The following is a 25,905-nucleotide window of genomic DNA, read 5'->3' as shown; positions in this document are numbered from 1 at the left end:
CAACCAGTGATTGAACCGCAACCACGGCAGAGGAAGCACTGAATCCTAATAACTAGACCACCAGGAAATGCCCTGATTTTAGTAGTAACTTAAGTATTTTTGAGACTTTGAGTTTCTTGCCTCCCCGAATCTGTAGTATATTTGTTGTAAAAATTGTTTTCATTTTTTTTAAATTTCAAAAGCCTTTTGTTTTTATTATAGAAAATAAGAAAATATAGATAAGGAGAGTAAAGGAAGTGCAAGTCATCTATAATTCTCCCACTCACTGTTAACTTTTTAGTAATGGGCATCTTCCCTATTTACAAAAAAATATCACGTTATACACATTGTTTTGTAACCTGCTTTTTCTCTTAATCTAAGTGGTAAATATCCACAACATTGTTTTTTTCCCCTCCAGTGTGCATATGTATGTAGACCAGGTTGGTGTACCATTCATTTTATAGAATAATATAAATTCCTTATCTTCGTACCCCTCTCGTAATCTAGACTTGGCAATCAATCCTAGATTCTCCCCATCTCCTACTTTCCTACTTGCTGCTGTGTTTGCTCTTCATTGTTTATCTAGTGAATATATTCATTCCATACTTATGTTCTTGGGCTGGCCTCATTTTATCAGCATCAGAACTGCAAGCTCCTAGGTGGTTACTGGGCTTCTCTGGTGGCTCAGATGGTAAAGAATCTGCCTGCAATACAGGATATGTGGATTCCATCCCTGGGTTGGGAAGATCCCCTGGAGAGGGGAATGACCACCTACTCCAGTATTCTTGCCTGGGAAATCCCATGGACAGAGGAGCCTGTCAGGCTACAGTCCACGGGGCCGCAAGAGTCGGACAGGACTTAGTGACTGAACCGCCACCGCCAGGTGAGTTACTGCTTTGTAACTCACTATGTAGCACCTGGGCAGACAGGCTCCTAAGAGGAGTCTGAGGGCTGGGGGAACGGAGCAGCGGTTGGAGGAGGGCTCTCATTCCTCTGACTGCCTTAGGTGTCCTGTCTCCTTCTTGAGAGTGGAGTGTTTTGAGGGTGAGGAGTCTTGCTTTAGGACCAGTTCATTCAAAACTACTTCCTTTATTTACATACATTCTCTTGGATATGTGGTTCTGAGTTTTGGCAGATGCCTAGAGTTGCATAACTACCACCACAATCAAGGTTCAGAACTGGGGACTTCCCTGGTGGCCCAGTGGTTAGGGCGTCACGCTTCCACTGCAGGGGGTTCAGGTTCAATCCCTGATCGAGGGAGTGACCAAGATCCTGCATACCTTGAGGCCAAAAAAAGATTCAGAACAGTTCCATCACCCGAAGAAATTCCCTCATGCTCTCTCTCTGACGCCAGCTTTCCTCCCACACCCCCACCTCTAGTCACCACTGATCTATTCTTTTATAGTTTGCCTCTTCCAGAATGTCTTATAAATAGCATCATACAGTATGTAGCCTTTTGAGCCTGGCTTCTTTCACTTAGCATAACGAAGTTGACATCCATCTGTGTTGTGTGTGGGTCAGTATATTCTTATGACTTCCATTGTATGGAAGGACAAAGTTGTTTACAATTTTTAGCCATTATAAACAAAGCCACTATAAATATTTGCACACAGATATTTATGTAAACACGGGTTTTTCATTTCTCCTGAGTAAATGCCTAGGAATGGGATTGTCGGGTCCCATGGTAAGTGTATATTTAATTTTATAAGAAGCCAACAGCCAAAGCTACTATACCATTTTGTGTTCTCACCAGCATCGTATGAGAGTTCCAATTACTTTAGCACTTGACACTGTTAGCTGCCGAGCTAGATGCTTATCTCCATGTTAGAGAAAAAAAGAATTGGTTCAAAAATTGTCATAACAGACTATAATATTTCTTTATGCCAAATAAGGACTATTATTGGCCTCTGTAGGTTTGGGGTTTTAACTTAATTTTTCTAGGCTGTCCCTCTGTTCATGCCTCTGGCTGGAGAATGCTGGGTGACTCACTTGTGTCTTCCTGTAGGTGGATGGAAAGGGGGCCAACAAAGAGCTCTTCCCAACAGGAAAACAGCTGGAGCCCTTAGTTGCACCTCTGGCGGATGGAAAAGTAGCTGTGGGTCAGGATGATCTCACCGTGGTGCTCAATGAGGAGGGGATCTGCACACAGAAGTGTGCCCTGAACTGGACAGACATCCCAGTGGCCATGGGTAAGACCTGCATAGCTGCTGTTTCCCACTTTGGGCTGAGGCCATGCCACTCTTGCAGACTGGGGCTCCACTCAGAGCTTTAGCAGACTGGTTTCCAGCGTCATTTGCTCTCAGTTCCCCTTCTTGTAAGTAGAAAAGTGTTTCTGGATTCTTTAAAATGAGATATTCTGGGGACTTCCATGCTTCTGCTGCAGGGGACACAGGTTTGATCTCCGGTCGGAGAGCTAAGATCCCACATGCTACACGGTGCGGCGCCCCCGCAAAAAAGGGGGACTATTTTGGCTTTTGTAGGAAGTTGGGTTTTGCCAACTTCTGACTAAAGGGGGGAAAATGTAAACAGAACTGCACATTTTAGGAAGTGATTGTCTACTGCTATTTTTATTTTTTACTTACTTTTCTTTTACATTCATTAAAAAATTTTTTAAATTTATTTTTATTTTTGGCTGTGCTGGGGCTTCTCTGCTATGCAGGTTTTTTTTTTTCTCTAGTTGCAGCAAGCAGGAGCTATTCTCTAGTTGTGCGTGGACTTCTCATTTCCATGGCTTCTCTTGTGGCAGAGCAGGGTCTCTAGGTACAGAGGCTTCAGTAGTTGTGGTTCCCAGGCTCTAGAGCACAGGGTCAGTAGTTGTGACATACGGGTGTATTTGCTTCACAGCATGTCGGATCTTCCTGGACCAGGGATTAAACTCACGTCTCCTGCATTGGCAAGCAAATTCTTTACCACTGAGCCCCCAGGGAACCCTGCCTTCTTTTTTAATGGTTTTATTTTGTCCCCTGCCAAATAGACTAAGCTTGTAAATTATTGGAAATTATTTAGTCTTATGGTGTGTATAACAGCATTAAAAGGTTTTTGATGTGGTGGTTATTGCTGCTTTTGTTTTTGTAGCTTAGAGGCTACAGATTGTATTCAAAGTATGTCTGCCCCACACATTAGGTGTTTCTGCCCCTACGCCTGCCTCAGGCTCCCAGCTCTATGCAATGGTATTGCCTAGAAGCCCGTGACCGCCCTCGCAGCAATTCATTTTTAGTTGAGAGAGTGGATATTAAATATTTTAGTTACTGCTGTGGAGGGGCATACCAGCCTGCTGTATTTAAGGGCCCTAGCTCGGGAGGCAAGAATTACATCTTGGGAAAAGAGACAAAATGAGACCCTGCTTCAGGTATTAAATCGGATGAGTTGAGATTTGGTAGTTGAGAAAGGGGAAGTTCAGTGTTCAATTAGTCAGTAAGAAGTTTTGTTAAAATTGGACTAGACTGGGCAGGGAGTTTAAGATCTAGCTTGAAGGAAATTTTCTTTGATTTTAAGCAGAAAAAATGAGCAGAAATGCAGAAGCCATGCTAGTTTGTGAGCAGGCATCCAGAAACTGACCTGATTGAACAGGTGGTGTAGATTATGGAGGGATGAGGAGGGGGCAAGTTGTTAGGGGTCCACGCGCAGGTCCAAGAGGCCAGTAGATTTCTAAATGGTAGAATTCATAAAAGTGTCAGCAGTTATTCTGGTGCTGACTAGAGATGAACAGACCAGAAGGAAGATAAAGCAAAAGGTCAGTATTGTATGGGACACACTGAAAGGACTGATGCTGAAGCTTCAACACTTTGGCCACCTGATGCAAAGAGCCAACTCATTTGAAAAGACCCTGATGCTAGTAAAGATCAAGGGCAAGAAGAGAAGGGGAAGACAGAGGATGAGATGGTTGGATAGCATCACTGACTCAATGGACATGAGTTAGAGGAAACTCTGGGATAGGTGACGGACAGGGAAGCCTGGCATGCTATAGTTCATGGAGTCACAAAGAGTCAGACACGACTTAGTGACCGAACAACAAAAAGGTTATATATATTCACAAGTTTAGGGGCTTAACATGAGCAGGGAGGGGACATTCTTCCTAGGTAGGGTGAGAGAATACCCTTCAACAGGAAGAAGACTTAGCTTCCTGAATAGAGTACATGTTTTTTTGTTTCTTTTTAATTTTTGTATTGATTTGTGCCATACACAAGGCAAATCAGCCGTAATTATACATATGTTCTCTCCCTCTCTTCCCCCCATCCCTTCCCTCCAGGTCATCACAGAGTGCCACACTGGGTTCCCTGTGCTACACAGCAGCTTCTCACCAGCTATCATCCATCTTACACCTGATAGTGTATACATGTTAATGTATATATTTCTCCGTTCATCCTGAATGGGGTCCATTTTAAACTTGAATTATATTTCTGCTCTCCTCTTCACTACTGTACCCAGACTCCAGTCATTCTTTTTTATTGTACTGTCTTATTAATTAATTTTTATTGTCATTTAGTTGCAGTACAGTGTTGTGTTAGTTTCTGCTGCACAGTAAAGTGAATCAGCCGTGGTGGTGGTATAGTCGCCGACTCTTGCGACCCCCTGGACTGTAGCCTGCCAGGCTCCTCTGTTCATGAGATTCTCCAGGCAAGAAGCAAGAGTGCTGGAGTGGGTTGCCATTTCCTTCTCCAGGGGATCTTCCCAACCCTGGAATCGAACCCAGGTCTCCTGCATTGTAGGCAGATTCTTTCCCAACTCAAATCACAGATGTATACATATATCCTCTGCTTTTTGGATTTCCTTCCCAGTTGTTCCAGTCATTTGGAAAAGACTCCCCATTCCTGTGCTTTCGTCTGGTTGTTGCCTTTTCCTTTCTTTGCCCAGCAGCATCCTGCTCGTATGACAAGTCCCCTGTTCAGTGGCACTTCCTCTCAGATGTCTTCTCTGACCCGCAGGCGGAATTAGTCACTTCCCCCGGGAACCCTTCGGGTTTCTCTGTCATGCGAGCTGCATGTCCCACTGGATGCAATGAGTTGTCTGTCTCCTCCATTCATGTGGGAGTTCTGTGAGCTCTGCGCTCATGTCTTGGTTCCCTCTGAGCAGTGCTTGAAACATCCTAGCCTCTTAGTAGATGCTTGCTGTTAGAAGAATCACTGTTGTTGTCCACCCTTCATTACGTGCCTTCTGGATGCCAACCAGTCTGCCATGTTTGATGACTCAGATTCAGACCACCTCTGAATGAATGATAAAATGTGACAGCCAAAAAGGTTTCCATGATAGATTGCTTCTTTTGTTAAATTAGACCCAATTAAAGTAGGCCAGATTTTAAAAGGACAGAAGTTTTACATAGTTACATAAATTAACATGAAAAAAATTATAACAGCTTTTTTAAAATTTTTATTTATTTTTTATTTGAAGGATAATTGCTGAAAATTATAGTAGCTTTTTAAAATGAGGCCAGCATTAAAAAAGGAAAATATGTTATTTAATTCTGTTTTTTTGGTGAGATGAAAGATATCAACATAATAACAACAGTAGCATTTCAACCACTCCAGTACTCTTGCCTGGAAACTCCCATGGACGGAGGAGCCTGGTGGGCTGTAGTCCATGGGGTCGCAAAGAGTCAGACATGACTGAGCGACTTCACTTTCACTTTTCATTTTCATGCACTGGAGAAGAAAATGGCAACCCACTCCAGTGTTCTTGCCTGGAGAATCCCAGGGACGGGGGAGCCTGGCGGGCTGCCATCTGTGGGGTCGCACAGAGTCGAACATGACTGAAGCAACTTAGCAGCAGCAGCATTTCAACTGATGAAGGAATTACTAAGGCCTCAGTTTCCTCATTTCTGAGTTCCTTTCTGGTTTTGAACTTTTATTGTACCATTCATTTAGCGTATGAATAGCTTGTGTAATATGAAAAGCCTTTTATCTGAAAGTAAATGACAAGAAAATAAATTTATAGCAAGTTAATCACACCAAGAAACTATTCTTATAGATACATTCTTTGAAGTTAAATTTTTTTATAATAATTATGCCATCTAGAGGTTCATTTTTTTTTTACTAATTTAAAATTATTTTTAATTGTGGCTAAAAAAAGCACATAGCATAAAATCTATCACCATAACCATTTTTAAGTGCACAGTTCAGTAGAATTATGTGTATTTCCATTGTCGTGCTGAGCTTCCCTGATGGCTCAGAGGGTAAACGTCTGCTTGCAATGCGGAAGACCTGGGTTCAATCCCTGGGGTGGGAAGATCCCCTGGAGAAGGAAATGGCAACCCACTCTGTACTCTTGCCTGGAAAATCCCATGGACAGAGAAGCCTGGTAGGCTACAGTCCATGGGGTTGCAAAGAGCTGGACACCACTGAGCGACTTCACTTTACTTTACTTTACATTGTCATTCAGATTTCAAAACCTTTTCCTCTTGTGAAAGTAAAACTCTATACCTATTAAACAACAACCCATTTCCCCTCCCCCTGCCGTGGCACCATACTACTTTCTGTTCCTATGAATTTGACACACTCATTACCTCCTGTAAGAAAATGGTTACACTGAGAATGCCATCCTGCTGCCTTCTCTGTGAACCATTGAGCATCACGTGCTGTTTTGCATCTTTTCAATGTGATGATCTCAAGCAGAGATAGCATAGACCAGAAACGTGGATTTCTCTCTTTAGAATAATTTTCAGGAAAAAATAAAAAGAAGTTGCCCTCCTCTTGCCTTTCCTAAGAGGAAGAAAGAAATTATGTCACCTTGTTCTCCGACTGACTCGTTAGGGGAGCTGCCACTGGCCTTGGTTTGGCCTGGCTTCATTACTGATGAGAAAGGAGCCGCTGACTTTCACCCAGTCCTCTCAGGGAAACAGTAGGAATGGAGTCCGGTCACTCTGAGCAAAGCTAAGATGCATCCTTTTTGTGCAGGAGATTTCTCTTAGTGTCACTGAGACAAGCAATTTTTCTTTTTTTTTTTGTATATCACAGTATAGGATCCTGGCTTGGTATTTGACTAGTGGACCATTTGGAGATCCAAGTGCACCTTAGAAATGAGAAGCTGAAACGTCTATAAACCTAAAGCCTTAGAGAGAACCTTAACTCAACATGTTCTCTCTCGCGCAGAGCACCAGCCTCCGTACATCATTGCAGTGTTGCCTCGATATGTGGAAATCCGAACATTTGAGCCGAGGCTTCTGGTCCAGAGCATTGAACTGCAAAGACCCCGTTTCATTACCTCGGGCGGGTAAGGAGTTCCTTTCTTTACTGTAGCTGCCATCTTGTTCCAAAATTTTAAAGTCATCTGGGTCATCATAAAGCTGGCCCTCTCTTGCTAATCCTCTTACCCCTGTCTCCAGATCAAACATTATCTATGTGGCCAGTAATCACTTTGTCTGGAGACTCATTCCAGTCCCCATGGCGACCCAAATCCAACAGCTTCTCCAGGACAAGCAGTTTGAATTGGCTCTGCAGCTCGCAGTAAGTCTTTGTTTCTGAGATTTGGGTGTGAGTTTGCCTTCCTCATCACTTCTTCAAGGCAGGTGACTTTGGTTTAGATGTTCCTGTTTTGCTTGGACTGGCGGAATAGCACAGAGCTGAAAGTCAAAGGGCTTGGATTCAGGATCAGACCCTGCCATAGAACTGTCTATGTAACTCTAAGTAATCTCACTGTCTCTATCAAATGCAGAGTGAGTGCCAATTATACTAATAGTATTTCATAGAATTAATAGGACAGTAAAATAATTGAATAGATATGGTATGGCCTTGAAAAATTAAAGACGAACAGCAAAAATAACAATCGTAACTATCAAGGTTACAGTTTGGTTGAATGCAACAGCTCCAAAGCCTCTCAGAGTCTCTTTCACAAGTAGGCTCCTGGGCTTGGATAAGCAGGCCTTCTTTAGGTACTTTGAACCCACCTCAGGTTGCTGCCTTCGGCCCGGCCCCGGTCTTCAGACTGTCACTCTGCTTGAATGTTCACATGGGACGCTGCTCACGCTCTTGGCTGAGTAGTGACCGTGCCCTTGTTTCAGTGATGGGTCTATTGCCAACGTGCTTCTTGAAGATTGACTTTCAAGTCTTGCCTTATTCTTTTAAACATCCCTAGTGGTGGTTATTGTCATCTCAGAAGAGTGGATTTGAATTTATTTGAGACAACTGAAAGTCATCCTGAGCCTCACTTAGTCATTAAAACCAGACAGTGCTAATTTACTAAGAGAAGCAATTGTTATGAAGGTAATAGTAGGAAAACTCAGTTTTTAGAGTATCTTATAAATTATTTCTGAAAGGGAAACAGTGATCATAAATTTTGGAATACAAATGATTATAATCATACGTGGTGGATACTTTTGAAGAGGAACTTTTATTTTGGGTGTATAAGTTCTAGACTGAAAACAAAAATCCAGTCTTAATTAGTTAGACACATTTACTATCCCGTAGATTGTTTCTTTCTTGCCCCATTTAATTTTAGCATCTTACTGTTTTTTTCCTCACTCATTTATTGCCCTAAATTATTTTATTTTCATTTTTAAAATAATGAATACCCGTAAACCCACCACCTAACTCCCCCTGAAAATGACTTCTGTAACCGGTACATCCCTCCCCATCCCATCCCTCTGCCTAGGCTCCAGACACAGCCATTATCCTAATTTTTGTGTTTTGTTGATGTTCTATTGCTAAGTCATGTCCGAATCTTTGAGACCTCATGAATTGCAGCACGCCAGACTTCCCTGTCCTTCACCATCTCCCTGAGTTGGCTCAAATTCATGTCCATTGAGTCAGTGATGCCATCCAACCATCTCATTCTGTCTGCCCCTTCTCCTCCTGCCCTCAGTCTTTCCGAGCATCGGGGTCTTTTCCAGCATCGGGGTCTTTTCCAGTGAGTTGGCTCTTCACATCAGGTGGCCAGAGTATTGGAGCTTCAGCTTCAACACCAGTCCTTCCAATGAATATTCAGGGTTGATTTCCTTTAGGATTGACTGATCTCCTTGCTGTCCAAGGAACCCTCAAGAATCTTCTCCAGCACCACAGTTCGAAAGCATCAATTCTTGGGTGCTCAACCTTCTTTATGGTCCAACTCTCACATCCATACATGACTAATGGAGAAGGGAATGGCAAACTGCTTCAGTATTCTTGCCTTGAAAACCCCATGAACAGTATGAAAAGGCAAAAAGATTTGACACTGAAAGATGAACCCCCCAGGTCAGTAGATGTCCAATATACTACTGAGGAAGAGCAGAGAAATTGCTCCAGGAAGAATGAAGAGACTGAGCCAAAGCGGAAATGATGCCCAGTTGTGGTTATATCTCTTGGTGAAAGTAAAGTCCAGTCCTGTAAAGAACAGTATTGCATAGGAACCTGGAATGTTAGGTCCATGAATCAGAGTAAATTGGATGTGGTCAAACAGGAGATGGCAAGAGTTAGGAATCAGTGAACTATAAAATGTACAGGAATATTAGTCGCTCAGTTGTGTCTGACAATGGGAATGGGTGAATTTAATTCAGATGACCATTATATCTACTACTGTGGGCAAGAATCCCTTAGAAGGAATGGAGTAGCCCTCATAGTCAACAAAAGAATCCAAAATACGGTACTTGATTGCAGTCCCAAAAATGACAGAATGATCTTGGTTCGTTTCCAAAGCAAACCATTCAACATCACAGTAATCCAAGTCTATGCCTCAACCACTAATGCCAAAGAAGATGAAACTGAACGGTTCTGTGAAGACCTATAAGACCTGCTAGAACTAACATCAAAAAAGATGTCCTTTTTATCATAGGGGACTGGAATGCAAAGGTAGGAAGTCAAGAGATACCTGGAGTAACAGACCAGTTTGGCCTTGGAGTATAAAGTGAAGAAGGGCAAAGGCTAACAGAGTTTTGCCAAGAGAATGCAAAATGGTCATATGAAACATCCTCTTTCAATGACACAAGCGACAACTGTACACATGGACATCACCAGATGGTCCATGCCAAAATCAGATTGATTATATTCTTTGCAGCCAAAGATGGAGAAGCTCCATACAGTCAGCAAAAGCAAGACCTGGGGCTGACTGTGGCTCAGATCATCAGCTCCTTATTGCAAAATTCAGGCTCAAATTGAAGAAAGTAGGGAAAACTACTAGGCCATTTAGGTATGACCTAAATCAAGTTCCTTATGATTATACAGTGGAGGTGATGAATAGATTTAAGGGACTAGATCTGATAGACAGAGTGCCTGAAGAACTATGGACGGGGGTTCGTAACATTGTACAGGAGGTGGTGACCAAAACCGTTCCCAAGAAAAAGAAATGCAGGAAGGCTAAGTGGTTGTCTCAGGAAGCCTTACGAGTAGCTGAGAAAAGAAGAGAAGCAAAAGGCAAAGAGAAAGGGAAAGACATACCCAACAGAATGCAGAGTTCCAGAGAAGAGCAAGGAGAGAGAAGAAAGTCTTCTTAAGTGAACCTTTGTGTTTATCATGCCCTTAAATTTTTTTAATAGTATTTTACCTATATTTGTGTGTTTGAGTATGTGTCTAGTTTTTGAGCTTTATGAAAAAGGTATTATGCAGCACATGGCTTTTTTAGCATCCGTTTTTCTTAACAGGAATGTCTTCTCAGTGTTCTTTCTGCTGCTGGTTGTCTATTTCATCTTTGGATGAAACAGAGAAGAAGAAAGTGGGTTTCCTTCTTTCCCTTCTCTTCTCTAGGCCTCTACTTACTAGGTGTTCTGCTCTGTGACAAAAGAAGGTTGCTTGATATCATCTTGGCTCTTGAGGAACCTGTCTTTCATTTAAATTAATCAGAGGACATACATGAAACTTTCAGAGGGCAGTTACATGCTGAACTTTGCTATTTAGGCCAGAAAAAGAATCCTAAGGTTGGACTCTTTAAAGATAGGTCAGACCAGGAACTTGAAACAGGGAGAGTTACAGAGCCTGGGGAAGTTAGAAGTGAAAACACGTGTGGAAACGAGTATTTCCAGGACACTTGGAGCCCATTCTGACTGGCACGGAGGGTGTGGCTTGAATGTGTGGGAATAACCTAGGTAAGGAGCCTGTGCCAGGCTTTGAGAGCCTTCAAAGCACCAACAGGAGAGCTTAGCCCAAGCGCAGCCACGTGCTGCTGATGGCCCGGATAGGGTGACAGCAACGGAAGAGGAAAAGAAAGGAAGGGAAAACGTGAGAGGCACTTTGAAGGAAGAAGGTGAAGGTGGTAGAGACTGGCTAAGAAGGATAGAAGAGGCCAAGAAGGATATAGGAGGGGGAAGGCTAAAGGAAGAAACAGCTCTTTGGCTTATACTGTGAACAGGACCTTTCCCGGTCATGCCAGCTATGTTAAGCATCTTCCATCCTTTGAGCACACCATGCTCTCTGTCATTTTAGGGTCTTGCACACGTGCTGTCCTCTTGGCCTCAGATGCCCTCCCCTCCCCCATCTGTCACCTGGCAACCTCCCCTGGCCAGCTCCAGCTCATCCTTTGTGTCTCAGCTTACATTCCCCCTGGGAACCTTCCTAGACCCACTGTTCACACTGGGCTGACCTGAACACCCCACCCATGTGGTTCTATCATCACTCACTCTGCTTTGTTTTGATTTTTTTTCTTTAAACCCTAAACTTTATTCAGATTTCGCTAAGTTTTCCCATTAATTGTCCCTTTTTCTGTTCCAAGTTCAAATCCAGAAATCGCAGGTATTTAGGTGTCACACATTCTTAGTGTCCTCTGATCTGTGGAAATTTCTTAGTCTTCCCTTGTTTTTCATGATCCTGACGGTTTTCAGGAGTACTGGTCAGGTATTTTATAGAAGTCCTATTGTGTTTTAATTGCATGGTTACTTATGATTAGACTCTAAGGGCAGTCTTTGAGGTCAGAGCCACGTGACTGCTTTGTACCCTCTGGCATATACAATTTCCAGCATATCATCTGCTACCTGGTAGATACTAAACAAATATTGGTTGAGTGAGTGAACGCCTACCTATCCTACTCTTTTTTCAGGAAATGAAAGATGATTCCGACAGTGAAAAGCAGCAACAGATCCATCACATCAAGAACTTGTATGCCTTCAACCTCTTTTGCCAGAAGCGTTTCGATGAGTCCATGCAGGTCTTTGCTAAACTTGGCACAGGTAACAAGCGGGTATGGCCTCGGGATGAGGAACTACACTGAGGGAGGGGAAACTGGAAAGAATGGGGAGAAATGATCTCAGACTTCTGAGAATGGAAAATCAATCATCTAGATTGATCCTTGTACTTAACAGGATCCTGTGGGTGGCCATGTGACTATATATTTACAGCCCTGATCTTATGACTCTGGTTTCATTCACACACACAGACTTCCAGTTTTCCAGGATGCTTTGCCCTTGCCACTAGAGGAAGGTAACAGAAAGTCATTGAAGACAGCAGACATGTATTTTGTCACTTAGTAATCAGATTACTGCCTGCAGTTCTAGACTAGCCACTGGCCTGAGCTCAGAAGGATGCAGCCGTAGGTTGTTGCGTTTTGCTTTTGGCTACGTGGGGTCTTTGTTGTGGTGTGCAGGCTCCTTCTAGTTGCAGCGCACAGACTTCTCGAGGGTTGCTTGGATGTCCTTATGCAGAGTGACTGGCTTTGCCTGGAGTTGGTGATCCAAGAGACCTAGCCGGAAGCCTTAGTGCCTTTTAGGGTGATCACTTCTCCCCATGTTCTGTTGATTTACAAGGGCTTTCCAAGTTAGGGCAAGGGAGCACACAGCCCACCTCATGGTGGAGGAGTATCAACATTACGTAAAAGAAGCATGTCAGATTGTATATGTTGGTGTGTGCCATACTGCTTATCATCCTTAAATCTGTCTCAAGATCAAAGGAATCTGATTGTCTAGGATTAGATTTTCCCCCTTACTTGTATTATTTTCTTGTCAGATATTCATGTCTGTTGCCCATTAATCAAATGAAATCCTATGTTTTTTTAAACCAATCTCTGTGAATTAATTTTATATAATCAACCTGTTATCTTCTGCCATATATGCTACCAATGTATTCCATAGCCTATTGCCTGGTGTTTTTGTTTTACTAATATTCCTTTAAACACACACACACACACACACACACACACTTTTTATTTTTTAAGTCTAGTGATCTTTTTAACTTCACTCTCTTACCAGGTTTTCCTTTTTCTTCTTTACTTTCAGTGAGTTAATGAATTTTCATTTTTAATTCTATATATGTCTTAGAATAGAGTCATGCAATCATTATAATGTTTTAGTGTTCAAAATATATGTGTATAGCTTGAGTTTTTATGAACTTAAGAGTCATTTTTTTTAAAATAAAGTCAATCTGGAACTTACTTTGCTGTAGTGATAGTCTCGTTTTAGTTTATCTTCAAATTGCTGTGCTTCTGTCTGGGAATCATGTTCGCCTCCCGTGTAGATCCTACCCACGTGATGGGCCTGTACCCAGACCTGCTGCCCACAGACTACAGAAAGCAGCTGCAGTACCCTAACCCACTGCCCGTGCTGTCGGGGGCTGAGCTGGAGAAGGCTCACTTGGCTCTGATTGACTACCTGACACAGGTGGGTGCGATCCCCCAGCATATGGAGGAGTTCACCTGGGAGTCTCAGTACCTGCTTCTCTATGGCAGGGAAGGGGGAGGCTTCTGCAATGCCACAGATGTTCCAGAAGTGAACACTGTGGAAGTCTGAGGGGGGCACATTTTTTCTGTTTCACCTCCTTGCTTAACTGTAGAATGCACATTTTGCTGAGTCACTTCAGTCTTTGCAGCCCCGAGGACTGTAGCCCGCCAGGCTCCTCTGTCCATGGAATTCTCCAGGCAAGAATACTGGACTGGGTTGTCATTTCTTCCTCCACAGATCTTTTCAACCCAGGGATTGAACCCGTGTCTCTTAGGTCTCCTGTATTGACTGTTGGGTTATAACAATAGAATAGAGCTCTTTTTTGCCAAATCCTGGTACCAGGAAGCAGACTCAGTTCCTGGTAGATTCACACTAAGCTCCTATAGGAACTAAAAAGAGAAAAGTTTAATTGATAGAAAAGAATAAGCGTTTTAAAGAAACTCTTGGGGAACAGTTATACTTTTGGGAAAAAAATACCTGCTGTATGCAGAAAACTTGGAAAACACAGAAAAGTATAAAATAAAAATTAAAAATCGCTTATTGCTCTACTACCCAGAGAAAAGTAACTAACATTTTAGTGTTGTCCTTCCAGAGTTTTATATGTACTTGTGAATAATTTTTATTTATTTATCAGATTTTTTAAATTGCAAATGGATATCAAGATATATACTGTTTTATAGCTTACTTTTAAAGCATTTAGCAATATATTAGGAAAGTCCTTCCGTGTCATTAAGTATTCTTCTATAACATGTTTTTTAGAGGGAGTATTTAGACTTAAATTATTTTCAGTTTACTGTTACAGGCAGATAAGTGAAATTTTCAGATCAGCACTAAAACTAATATCTCCATTGAAGTCTCTGAACCCTAAATTTCCGTGCTTGAGGCTATTATTGCTTTCCTGTGCACCCATTCAGAGTCAGTTGTTCAGTTGCTAAGTCATGTCCTACTCTGCAACCGTGTGGACTGTAGCATGCCAGGCTTCTCTGTCCTTCAGTATCTCCTGGAGTTTGCTCAAATTCATGTCCATTGAGTTGGTGATGCTGTCTAACCATGTCATCCTTTCTGACTCAGAGAACTTATTAAAATTTTTTCCCATAAGTGTTCTGCAGACTTGTAAGAGGTGTCCTGGAGAGGCATAAGTATTGCTAGGAAAATTGTAAGCCAGCTACCCACCACCTGCTTCTGGGTCAGTGGGTGTCCCACAGGTCCACTCAGGCATCTGTCGTCTTGGCACTTGCTTGACATTGGGCTCCATGGTTGGCTGGCAGCCTGCAAAGAGCACACCAGCTCACCTCTGTCTACATTCTGCACAGTCCATGAGGCAAGTGGAAAAGGTTCCTGGGGCAGAAAGTGTCCCAAGCATGTGGCATCACAGAAGACCCTCTATTTCCAATATATTAGCTTTAGGACCCCAAGCACAGTCTTCCCTGACCTTCTCCACTGAGTTTGGAATGTGTGGAGGTAACTGACCCCAGCCTTGTACCAGAGAGATGGTAGAACAAATAAGACCATGGGCATTCCAGACACAAAATAGTACAAATTGAATGATTCCATTTATATGCAGTTCTAGAAAGCATGCATTCTCAGTCACTAAGTCAGTCTGACTCTTTGTCACCCCATGGACTATAGCTCACTAGGTTCCTCTGCTCATGGAATTTTCCAGGCAAGAATACTGGAGTGGGCCCTCCTCTAGGGGATCTTCCCAACCCAGGGATCAAACCTGTGTCTCCTGCATTGACAGGTGGATTCTTTACCACTGAGCCACCTGGAAAGCCCATTTGAAGTTCTAAAATAGGGAAAGAGTAATCATTAGTGATAGAAATCAGATCAGTTATATAGGGAGTGGGTGAGATTCTTTGGGAGGAGCACAAGGGAACTTTAAAGGGTAGTAGAAACGTTTTGTTTCTTGATTGGGGCGGCAGCTACATGCATGTATATATCTGTCAAAGTGCATCTGATAGTATACTTTTCAGGGGTACATTTTATTGTATGTAACTCATACCTCAATAAAGTTGATTAAAAAAAAAACATGCCCTTTGGAATCTGACCCTAATTTGAAGTCAGCCTCTGTTACTAATGAGGTAGCTAACATCTGTGCCTTGGGTTCTTCCACTTATAAAATGGGACTAATAATACCTGTATTTGTTTTAGATTTAAAATAGGATAAATCTATAAACTGCATAACACACTGCCTGGTGTGTAGTGAATACTCAGTAGATCATTGTTACTGTATCTGGTGATTTGGTAGGCATCTTACTTTTGATCCCTGATAAATGCCAATGTGGGATCAGGGTGGATAGGTGTGAGCTGATTTGAAGGTATTTGGAATTGCCTGGTAGCTCAGATGATAAAGGAAGTTTTAAGCCTGCCCTTGACCCTGCATTTTTGCCCTTGGCAGAAACGCAGCCAGTTGGTAAAGAAGCTGAATGACTCTGATCACCAGTCTAGCACCTCCCCTCTCATGGAAGGGACTCCTACCATCAAATCCAAGAAAAAGCTGCTGCAGATCATTGACACCACCCTGCTCAAGTGCTACCTTCACGTGAGTTTTCCCAGCTCTCGGCTTCCTGCCATCCTTTTCCCTAGCCCGGGGTCCCTGCCGCTAGTAAGAGTGAAGTATTTATTCTTAGGAACCACCTACGCTTGACCTGACATCTGTGAGCTTCTTAGAATTGAGGGGTTAAGACGAGATGTTGACCCAGAATCTTAGAGTGGGCTGGTTTTCTCTGCCAAGACTGGGGTTGGTGCTACAAGGTGAATAGGGACAGTTCCCCAAAGAAAATTTCCCTTCTTTACCCACTCCCCCCTCCCCCACCCCCACCCTCTTGTGTGAGAGAGCATAAATGCTGTGAAAGCTCCTCCCTGCAGTCCTGCAAAGGGTTGTTTGCTCTCCCTTGCTTGTGTAACATGCCTGGTGTTTCAGCCTGAAGCAGGCCTGGGCTGAGGGAGGATGGGCCTCCCCAGGAAGTAGTTGCTGCTGAAGTCCTGCCTCTCCTGCAGACGAACGTGGCCCTGGTGGCCCCCTTGCTGCGTCTGGAGAACAATCACTGCCACATCGAAGAGAGCGAGCACGTGCTGAAGAAGGCTCACAAGTACAGCGAGCTGATCATCCTGTACGAGAAGAAGGGGCTCCACGAGAAAGGTGACCGGGGCAGGGGTCACCTGTGATTAGAGGGTCTCTTGTGTTTTGTCTGGGGGAAGCCTCCTGAGGTGTTTGTTGTTACCGAATCACATCTAGCTGCTCACTGCTTGAAAATCAATACACGAGAGAGAGGCAAATATTACAAAGGAAAGTTGCTTCTAATGAGAATGCTGGCAATCTGGGGAGATGGTGGACCCAGAGTGCCCCAAAAACCACATGTGAAGATTTTCAAAGCTCAGCCATGAAAGCTTTTAAAAGGAAAAAAGGATGTCATCGGTTACTCATTGGGATAGGGAGTCAGAGTCCCCCCATCCCCCACTGTGTGCGGGCTTGTCGACTTCTTGTGATTTTCTTTAGCTACCATCTTGTTCACAGGATTACTAAAGGGGAAGCTAGGGAGGAGATCTGGTCATCTGTTTTTACTTAGTCTTCATTTCTACTTTGAAAGAAACAAGTTAAGCAAAGTACTTTGTGATCACAAGATTTAAAAGGTGGGTGAGGGCTGGAGATGAGTAAGCGTATAGGTGCCTGGTTTAACATTAGTGACAAGACAAAGGGGCCTGCTGCAAAGACCTTTCCTGCTGAAAGCTGCGTGCACTGTGATGACTCTCTAAGGAGATATGCCTTCTAGAAGGGGCTCATGACCTTATTCTTGGGCTTCATGGCCAGCTCTGCAGGTGCTGGTGGACCAGTCCAAGAAAGCAAATTCCCCTCTGAAAGGCCATGAGCGGACAGTGCAGTACCTGCAACATCTGGGTGAGTCCGGCTCGTGGAAGGGGCAAGGGGGAGGGCATTGTGTTCAAGGGAACCTGACCTGTCTCCCTTCCTGATTCTGGCTGGTCAGTCCCCTCCCTTCCTTGTGTTCACCCAGCCAGGTTCCTCCGGGGGTGAAAGTCCCCCCAGTGGTGGAACCACAACAGCCCCTTGGTGTGTAGCCAGTCTGGTAGGTCCAGGCATCTCTGAGTGACTGGACAGAGCTAACTTCTCTGGATGATAAATCCTGGGCAACCTGGGCACCTGCCTTCTGGTCCTGTGGGCAGAGTGGGTGGACTTCACCTGCTGACAAGTCTTCCTTTTCCCTCTAGGCACAGAAAATCTGCATTTAATTTTTTCCTACTCAGTGTGGGTCCTGAGAGACTTTCCAGAGGATGGTCTGAAGGTAGATCACGGAGTCCCTTGGATTTATTGGGTACCACAGTTGGTTCTGATTTTATTTTAGACAGTTGTGGGTAGAGGGCTAGGAAGGGTTTGTGCAGTTCTCTGGTGTTTCCAAGACTGGGACACGTGGGACAGCAGTGGAATGCAGTAGAAAGAGCCTGGTGCAGACGCCAGGAGACCTCGTCTGCCCCACACCGACTGGCCACAGATGCCCTTCCCGCCTCAGTGTCTGTCCATGTGACCCTACGCTTGTGTGCATGTGTGTTTGGAAGGATTGCCATCAGGTGGTTCTGCTGCTGGAACTCAGGTTTTATTCCAACAGATATTTACTGAGGACCTCCCAGAGGTGGAGTCTCTGCCACGAGACCGAGTGCTGGGCTTCTTAGTGGAGAATTTTAAGGGTCTGGCTATTCCTTATCTGGTAAGATACTTTTTAAAAAGTTTCAGTCAAACCCAGGATCTATGACTACAAGAAACAGTGATTAGCCAGTTCAGATTAGGGTTTGTGTCCCTTGGGGATTGGAAGGACTGTAAAGAAGAGGGTTCTTTTAGTCTCCTCTGAAAGAGGTCTCCCAGTAGACCAAGCTGGAGATGGCACTTTTTGATGCTACCTTCTAAACCTAGGTGACGTACAGAGAGATAAAAGAGAAGGAGAGAAAATGTTGGAGAAAACCATATCAGAGCCACATTTGTACAGCCAGACTTGACTGTGACCACAGGATGACCAAATCAGTCCTAAGTACCAAAATGTAAATATTTAACCTTAATTACACAGACTGATTTGGATGATTATGCGACAGAATTAATGAAGGAGCTTAGTTAGATTGGAAATTGAGATGCTAATTCCTGATATTGCTGGGTTGTGGGAGAACTATCCCATGGTAATCTTAATTAGGGGACAATCTGGATGGGACCTTTAGGGCCTTAAAAATGTGAGCGAGCCTGGGCGAATGGGCTGGGCCGCTCCACATCACAGCACAGAGGGTACCAGGCAGACCTGTATCTCACCCCAGGAACACATCATCCACGTTTGGGAGGAGACTGGCTCTCAGTTCCACAACTGCCTGATCCAGTTGTACTGCGAGAAGGTGCAAGGTCTGATGAAGGAGTATCTCCTGTCCTTCCCTGCAGGTACCAGTTCTCAGCACGTGGGGTGGCCCAGGCCTTAGAGGTGAGCTGGGACCTGAGGGGGCCATGGGTGGGGTAGAGAAGCAGACTTTCTCTGCAGGCCCAGGTGGGCAGGAAGAGCCTCAGAGGCACCAAGGCAGCTAAGTGGCCCCACAGGTGAGACTTGGGGGCTGGTGTCTGGATCTGGGCATCTCTGAGCCTCCCTGGGCATCACCTATGGAGGAGGGGGAGTAGATCTGTTTGCAGAGTGATAGCTGTGCTGATAAGGAACAGATTTGTCTATCGAGTGCTTCTCTAAGCAGCTTGGTGGTTTTTTTTTTTTAATCTCAAGCTGATGTTTTGGGGCCATACAGAGACCATAAACTAAGAGAAGGCCAACTGGAAAGCATCACAAAGGCCCTTTCTAATCATGGTGGTGACATCATTGAACCCCAGCCCCTTCATTTTTTCTTGATGACACCACACATTGCTGCCCAACAGCATCCTTTCATGTTGAGCATGGTTTCTTTTAAAGGCAAAGCTCCAGTCCCTGCTGGTGAGGAGGAAGGAGAGCTGGGAGAATACCGAGGGAAGCTCCTTATGTTCCTGGAAATTTCCAGCTACTATGACCCAGGCCGGCTCATCTGTGATTTTCCTTTTGATGGTGGGTGTCTTTAGCCACTTTAACAGAAGATAATGCAAAAAAGGATCCTTCCCTTATACCAGTTCCCCAGCCCTCCCAAAAGTTGGGCCTGGGAAAAACCATGTGTTTCAGGCCTGTGCTCCTATTCTGTCCTCTCTGAAGACTCACTTTTGAACCATGATTACGAGAAGTCTCTTTTGGGTGTGAACCACATGCTAATTGGCCAGGTTGAAACCTGTTTGTTGCTTCACTACATGTTCTTGGCCAAGTTCCTTGTTTAGCAGTTTCTGTAATCTGGAATAATTTGTCTGAAAAAGACATATGTCTGGCTGATGTATAAGCTCCATGAGAGCAGAGGTGTCTGCTTCCCTTAGCTGAAGGGCCTGGCACATTGTAGGTGCTTATTATGCATTTAGCTGATCATCAAGTATTGTTGTCCCATTTATAAATGATCACAGGAAAAGATGAGATAAAGTACCACTTAAAATAGTCCCCTTCCTCCTCCCTTTAAAAAATTTTAGTAATTTTCTCCTTGAAAAAAATCCCTATCCATTCCTCTAATAGCTTAGCCCCTGGACTTGGGCTTGCCTGGTCATGGTGATGGTTTCTTACACTCTTTCCCCCCACAGGCCTCTTGGAAGAACGTGCTCTCCTGCTGGGACGCATGGGGAAACATGAACAAGCTCTCTTCATCTATGTCCACATCCTGAAAGACACGAGGATGGCCGAAGAGTACGTTGACCCTGCCGTGCCACCTCCCCAGGGTGTAAAAGAGGCACTGCAGAGAGATGAGAGGCTGAGAAAGCCGTCCCTGCACCTGCAGCTGAAGCGAGGTCACCTCGTGTGCTGACCCCTGATTGTACTGTCATTAGGCTGCTCACTCAGGCAGCATCCATGCCCTCTCTCTACATGTGACCTTGTCTGATCACTCTCTCCCTTCCAGGTACTGCCACAAGCATTATGACCAAAACAAAGATGGCAACAAAGATGTAAGTAGTCGGCCCCAGGGCGCGCATAGGCATTGCACTGCCCCTCTTAGCATAGCCAGCGCCCTCTGGTTTGGGCCGCCGGTGACACTGGCAGGAATTGCTGACATAAGACAAGGCATGGGTTAGGGCACTGATTGATTTTGGGCACACGTGCTGAGGGAGCGGCAAGGTGCCCGCAGTCTTGGTTTGCTCAGGGTGGTTCTGGCTTAGTCTGTTGTGATCCGTGTGATGATTTGTAGTGCCCCTGCCACTTTACTCTTAAAACAGTCTCAACTTGTACAATAAATTTCCTGGTCAGCCTGTTGAGAAGGAACATCTGATGGTTCTTACAACGTGCCCATGTGTGCTTTGCATAAATTCCATGTGGATCTGTCAATGTGTAGAGGAATTTTTAATGGCCATTGGTGGCAGTGGGGGGGGGGGGGGGTTGGGGTTTGCTCCCTGAATCTAGGAGGTGGAGGCCAGAGTTGCTGCTTATCGATGCACAGCACAGCCCAGAATGTTGAGTGAGAGGCTGAGAAACACTGGTGTGGGTCCAATAGGAGATGCAGCATCTTATCTTGGGCTCATCGGCTTATATGTGGCAAGGTCTCAGCCTTCAACGCCAAAGGAAATGGGGGAGTCTCTTGGAATCATTTTGTTAATAGTATGAAGAAGAAGTGAAGTTGCTCAGTCGTGTCCGACTCTTTGCGACCCCATGGAGCCTATCAGGCTCCTCTGTCCATGGGATTTTCCAGGCAAGAGTGCTGGAGTGGATTGCCATTTCCTTCTCCAGGGGATCTTCCCGACCCAGGAATCGAACCCAGGTCTCCCAGCTGGCAGGCAGACGCTTTACTGTCTGAGCCACCACGGAAGCCCTGGGCTTCTATTACTTCTTCTTACTATTAATAGTATAATGCTAAACAATACAAGGCATTTGATTTTTTTTTTCTCTCAGAAAGAACATGATCTTTAATTTTTTAATATTTTATTTCTATTTACTTGACTGCACCGGGTCTTAGTTGCTGCACTTAGGATCTTTGATCTTCGCTGCAGCATGCAGGATCTTTTGTTGTGGCTTATGAACTCTTAGTTGAAGCATGTGTGATCTAGTTCCCTGACCAGGGATCAAACTTGGGCCCTTTGCATTGGGAGTGTGGCGTCTTAGCCGCTGGACCACCCAGGAAGTCCCACACAATCTTTAATTTTTGATATCTTCAGTCAACGTACTTTACAAAATTTATTAAAAGGTGAAAAATGCTGCATTTTAAAGTTCCTCCAGACCAACCCTCTTGCCTTTAGGTGTGGTCACGCTGAGGGTTTGGGGAGGGTTGCTGCCGGCCTGACGCGGGCATGGCTTGTTGTGTATGAGACAGGTGTATCTGTCCCTGCTCCGGATGTATCTGTCGCCCCCCAGCATGCACTGCCTGGGGCCAATCAAGCTGGAACTGCTGGAGCCACAAGCCAACCTCCAGGCCGCCCTGCAGGTCTTGGAGCTGCACCACAGCAAGCTGGACACCACCAAGGTCAGCAGCTCTCCCTGCAGAGGTGGAGGGCGCATGTGGGGATCGTGAAACCACAGGAGGGGCTGGCAGGAAGGATGGGGGTTTGAGGGCTCCGCGACGTCAGGCGTTTCCTCAGTCTCGCTCCTGTCCCACCTCTCCCTGTTCTGTCTGTCTTTCCGTCCCCAGGCCATCAACCTGCTGCCCGCGAACACTCAGATTAACGACATACGCATCTTTCTGGAAAAGGTCTTAGAAGAGAATGCACAGAAGAAACGGTTCAACCAAGTGCTCAAGAACCTTCTCCATGCAGAGTTCCTGAGGGTATGAGCCTTCCAGATGCCAGTGAAGGCTTGTACTTTTCAATGTGAGGCCGTTACCACGTCCCCTGAGACAGAGGCAGAGCTTGGTGCTTTTTAACTCTGTGGCTCAAACTGATCGGTAACCAGCTGGGCATGTAGCTATGGGTATTTCAGTTAGGGAGCCCCTGTGGGCTGGGAGGTGAGACATTGCCGGCCCTTCCTCCTGTCCTGCCTGCCAGACAGTGGGACCTCCCCCCAATCTCTCTGCTCCCAGGTCCAGGAAGAGCGCATTCTACACCAGCAGGTGAAGTGCATCATCACAGAGGAGAAGGTGTGCATGGTGTGTAAGAAGAAGATTGGAAACAGGTGAGCCTCACCCATAGCTTGCTCAGGGTAGATTTCAGCCCCTTAACCCAAGAAGAAAGAGCAGCTGAGAGCTATCTGGGCTGCTTTTAGTGCTTGAGCCTCCACAGGGCAGGCCATGTTTTTCTGGTATGTCTGTGGGGTGGGGTGCTTTGAGAATTAAAGGCCTGAAATGTGTAGCATGGGGCTCTTGACTTCTTGGTCATAAAGCCCTTTCCTTCTGGCTGCTTAACATTGACATGTACCACGGGGTGTTTGAGAGCTGTATGTGGGCAGGAGGTCCTTATCGTCTAAGGATACACCTCTGACAGAAGAAAAAGGTCTTTCAGCCTGCTGCCTCATGACCTGAGTAAAATCCTGAAGCAGCATCATTCTGTTTTAAGGCATATACTCTAGTTAGTGCCCCTTCCTCCAAGGAAGAGTGATTTGTCCTTTTACTTCTATGGCTGAAAGAATGCTTCCCTTCAGAAAGACCCACTGCCCTTTGTTAGAGTTAGCCCAAAATTTGTTCTGATGGGCAGTTGGTGCTCAGTAAACTGCTGCTGAGCCAGGCCGGTGCATTGCCTTGTTTGGCTATGTATTGCACACTGATGACAGTAGGAAATATCCCCTGCTACTAGAGTATCATACCAAGTGGAGTAAGTCAAAGAAAGACAAGTACCACTTAAATGTGGAATCTAAAATCTGGCACAAATGAACTTATCTACAAGACAGAAATAGACCTACAGACATAGAGATCAGGCTTGTGGTTACCAGAGGGCCGTGGGGGAGGGAGTGAGATGGACTGGGAGTTTAGGGTTGGTAAATGCAAACTATTAAATTTAGAATGGATAAACAAGGTCATAGTGTATGGCACAGTGAGCTATATCCAATTTCCTGGCATAAACCATAATGGAAAAGAATATAAAAGAAGAAGGTGTATATGTGCATAGCTCAGTCACTTTGCTATACAGCAGAGATGGGTACATTATAAATCAACTATATTTCAGTAATTTTTAAAAATTTAATAAATTAAAAAAAAAATTCCCCATGCAATTGAATGGCATGGACCTCATCCTCTGTTTGGATATGTGACCGAGATGGTGGCCACACTGCTCTTTATGGTTAGAGTAAGGTAGCTTCTGGGGTGGCTCCTGGTAAGGTGCGTTTTCCAGTAAGAACTTGTATTCTCTTAGAGGCAGTCCTCACTCCCAGGTCATTTTCCTTCCCTGCAGTGCATTTGCAAGATACCCCAATGGGGTGGTCGTGCATTACTTCTGCTCCAAAGAGGTCAACCCGGCTGACACCTGAGCCCAGCAGGCCAAGGACTGAGCAGCGGACAGCTCGGCTACCCCAGAGGGGAGAGCCCTGGCCCTTGGGACTCGGGACTGCTGCCACCACCAGTGTCTCCCCGTTTGGACACTGGCTACCTTGAGCCCTGGAACATTTCTGAATTATTCAGACTTGTGTTCTGACGTTGCCAGATTTTTGATAGAAAAAGAAATTAGTTACACCTTTTATACCAATATGTTGCAGGCAGTTTTAGACAGTTGGATACCTGCTTGGACAGGAAGAGATAGGAAGGGCACCATCCTGCCTTTGCATCCAGTCACCCAAATATGGAAACTGTGTCAAGTGTCTGTAACCCTCCTGGGGGTTGTTTATTCACTTTTCTATTAGGATGCACATAGGACTTCACAGGAGCCTTAGGCTTGGCTGCCTGGAGTCCCTTGAGCAGGGAAGCCCCAGAGCCCCCTCTGACTGCAGAGGCCGGACGGGTCCACCCTCTAGGTAATGCTGGTCACTTCGTAGTTGCTGACCCTGGATCCCCTCACCAGTGTCCCCAATCAGTTCTTGATTTTTCAGTCTCCTCCTTCTATTTATTTCCTTCCTTTATCTCTCCCCTCGCTGCTCCACCCAGGCTTTCTCTCCCATTTTCCTGATACCAGGAATTTTGAACAAGGTAAAATGAGAAGCAAGAGGAATTCCTGATTTCTAGGAATACATTGGTTACTGACTGTCACGTGTGTTGTAAATAGAACCTCCCTGGACTATACATTCCGTGCCCAGAAGCTTAGAAGAGCATCTCTCTCAGGGCCGAGTGTGACAGTACTCAGGGTGGGCTACCCTGGATATGTGACCTCTTGGCAGATGTCTGCAGAGGCTCCTGCTCCAGGTTCATCCTCCAGCCCACACAGTGCAGGTTGGTTTAGGCTTGCTGAGCAGAGTGCTGCGTACTTTGGGCGCCTTTCTCTTTCCAGCCCATGTCATCCACCCACTTTGGCCTGGCCATTGTTCTCCAGCTTTGTTTTGCAAGGGTTGGAGGATTGCACTGGGACATGGACAGTAGGGGGATCCTTGCTGCACACAGGAAACGATCTGATCAGAAACTGACAATGACGATGTTGGGTGTACTCGTGCAGGGCTCGGGGAGAGCCAAGAATGCTGCTGGAGCGCAGGAGCTCCTGAAAACTCACCGCCAAACTTGGGGGAGCCCTTGTTCAGGGGAGACCCTGCCTCCCATAGGGCCCCAGAGCCCACAGGCAGTCCCCAGCACTGGGAGCACACCCTGTATCCTGTCCTTGCTGGGGGCCTATAGACTCACCGTGACCCCAGAGTCCAACAGCTTTGAGGGTAGATGACAGCGCCCCATGCTGACACTGCTCTGGTGGCCTGTCCTTGACATGCCGAGATCCTTTTTAAACCGCAGCATCGTGCTGTTTGGGGCTTGTGTTGTAGCCTGACTTGCTGGTGGTGTAGAGGCTCCTCCCAGGCCCACCCTCCATGGAGGGTCTGAAGGGACAAGAGTAAGAGCCATCAACATTGTTCATGGAGATGGGGGACCCTGCTCAGGTTTGGGAGGCCGAACTACACAAGATCCACATCCCACTGGCCATGTTCCTGCTAAGAAGTAGGGCTGCCCTGGGCCCCATTGCACCAGTTCTGAGCACCAAGCTGAGTTTCCTCTGGAGCAGCAGCTGAAACTGGCCCCAGCCCCCACACCCTGCCTTCCTGGCCTCCATGTGTGCGCCTCCTGTTCCCACCACCTGTGTGGCACACATGTTTGAAGCAATAGAATAAAAAATGTGTGTTTCCTTCCCTGCTGGAATATATAAACGACCCAGTTTTCCCGAACTCCATTCTCCTGCCCTAGACACTCTGCCCTCCACAGAGGTGTGGCGAAGGCTGGAGATGAACGCACTATGGTGAGGACTGGCA

General features: G+C 45.4%; 1 protein-coding gene across 1 annotated transcript in view; it reads left to right on the top strand.

Moving 5' to 3' along the window:
* The window catches only part of VPS39 (VPS39 subunit of HOPS complex), a 46,147-nt gene extending 20,242 nt beyond the window's left edge, over nucleotides 1–25,905 (top strand). The window contains exons 8-25 of the mRNA XM_052646408.1: nucleotides 1,985–2,168; nucleotides 7,065–7,185; nucleotides 7,298–7,418; nucleotides 11,911–12,040; nucleotides 13,320–13,462; nucleotides 15,921–16,064; nucleotides 16,523–16,664; nucleotides 17,334–17,420; nucleotides 17,750–17,823; nucleotides 18,145–18,243; nucleotides 18,836–18,953; nucleotides 19,465–19,593; nucleotides 20,202–20,304; nucleotides 20,516–20,561; nucleotides 21,917–22,066; nucleotides 22,232–22,366; nucleotides 22,619–22,710; nucleotides 23,922–25,905. Coding sequence (XP_052502368.1) covers nucleotides 1,985–2,168; nucleotides 7,065–7,185; nucleotides 7,298–7,418; nucleotides 11,911–12,040; nucleotides 13,320–13,462; nucleotides 15,921–16,064; nucleotides 16,523–16,664; nucleotides 17,334–17,420; nucleotides 17,750–17,823; nucleotides 18,145–18,243; nucleotides 18,836–18,953; nucleotides 19,465–19,593; nucleotides 20,202–20,304; nucleotides 20,516–20,561; nucleotides 21,917–22,066; nucleotides 22,232–22,366; nucleotides 22,619–22,710; nucleotides 23,922–23,997 — 2,094 coding nt within the window. The 3' untranslated portion in view covers nucleotides 23,998–25,905. The remainder of the gene's footprint in view (nucleotides 1–1,984; nucleotides 2,169–7,064; nucleotides 7,186–7,297; nucleotides 7,419–11,910; nucleotides 12,041–13,319; nucleotides 13,463–15,920; nucleotides 16,065–16,522; nucleotides 16,665–17,333; nucleotides 17,421–17,749; nucleotides 17,824–18,144; nucleotides 18,244–18,835; nucleotides 18,954–19,464; nucleotides 19,594–20,201; nucleotides 20,305–20,515; nucleotides 20,562–21,916; nucleotides 22,067–22,231; nucleotides 22,367–22,618; nucleotides 22,711–23,921) is intronic.

Source organism: Budorcas taxicolor, chromosome 10, assembly GCF_023091745.1.
Source record: "Budorcas taxicolor isolate Tak-1 chromosome 10, Takin1.1, whole genome shotgun sequence".
Taxonomy (NCBI): domain Eukaryota; kingdom Metazoa; phylum Chordata; class Mammalia; order Artiodactyla; family Bovidae; genus Budorcas; species Budorcas taxicolor.
Note: the sequence above shows the minus strand (reverse complement) of the source record. Positions and strands in the feature narration are given on the sequence as shown.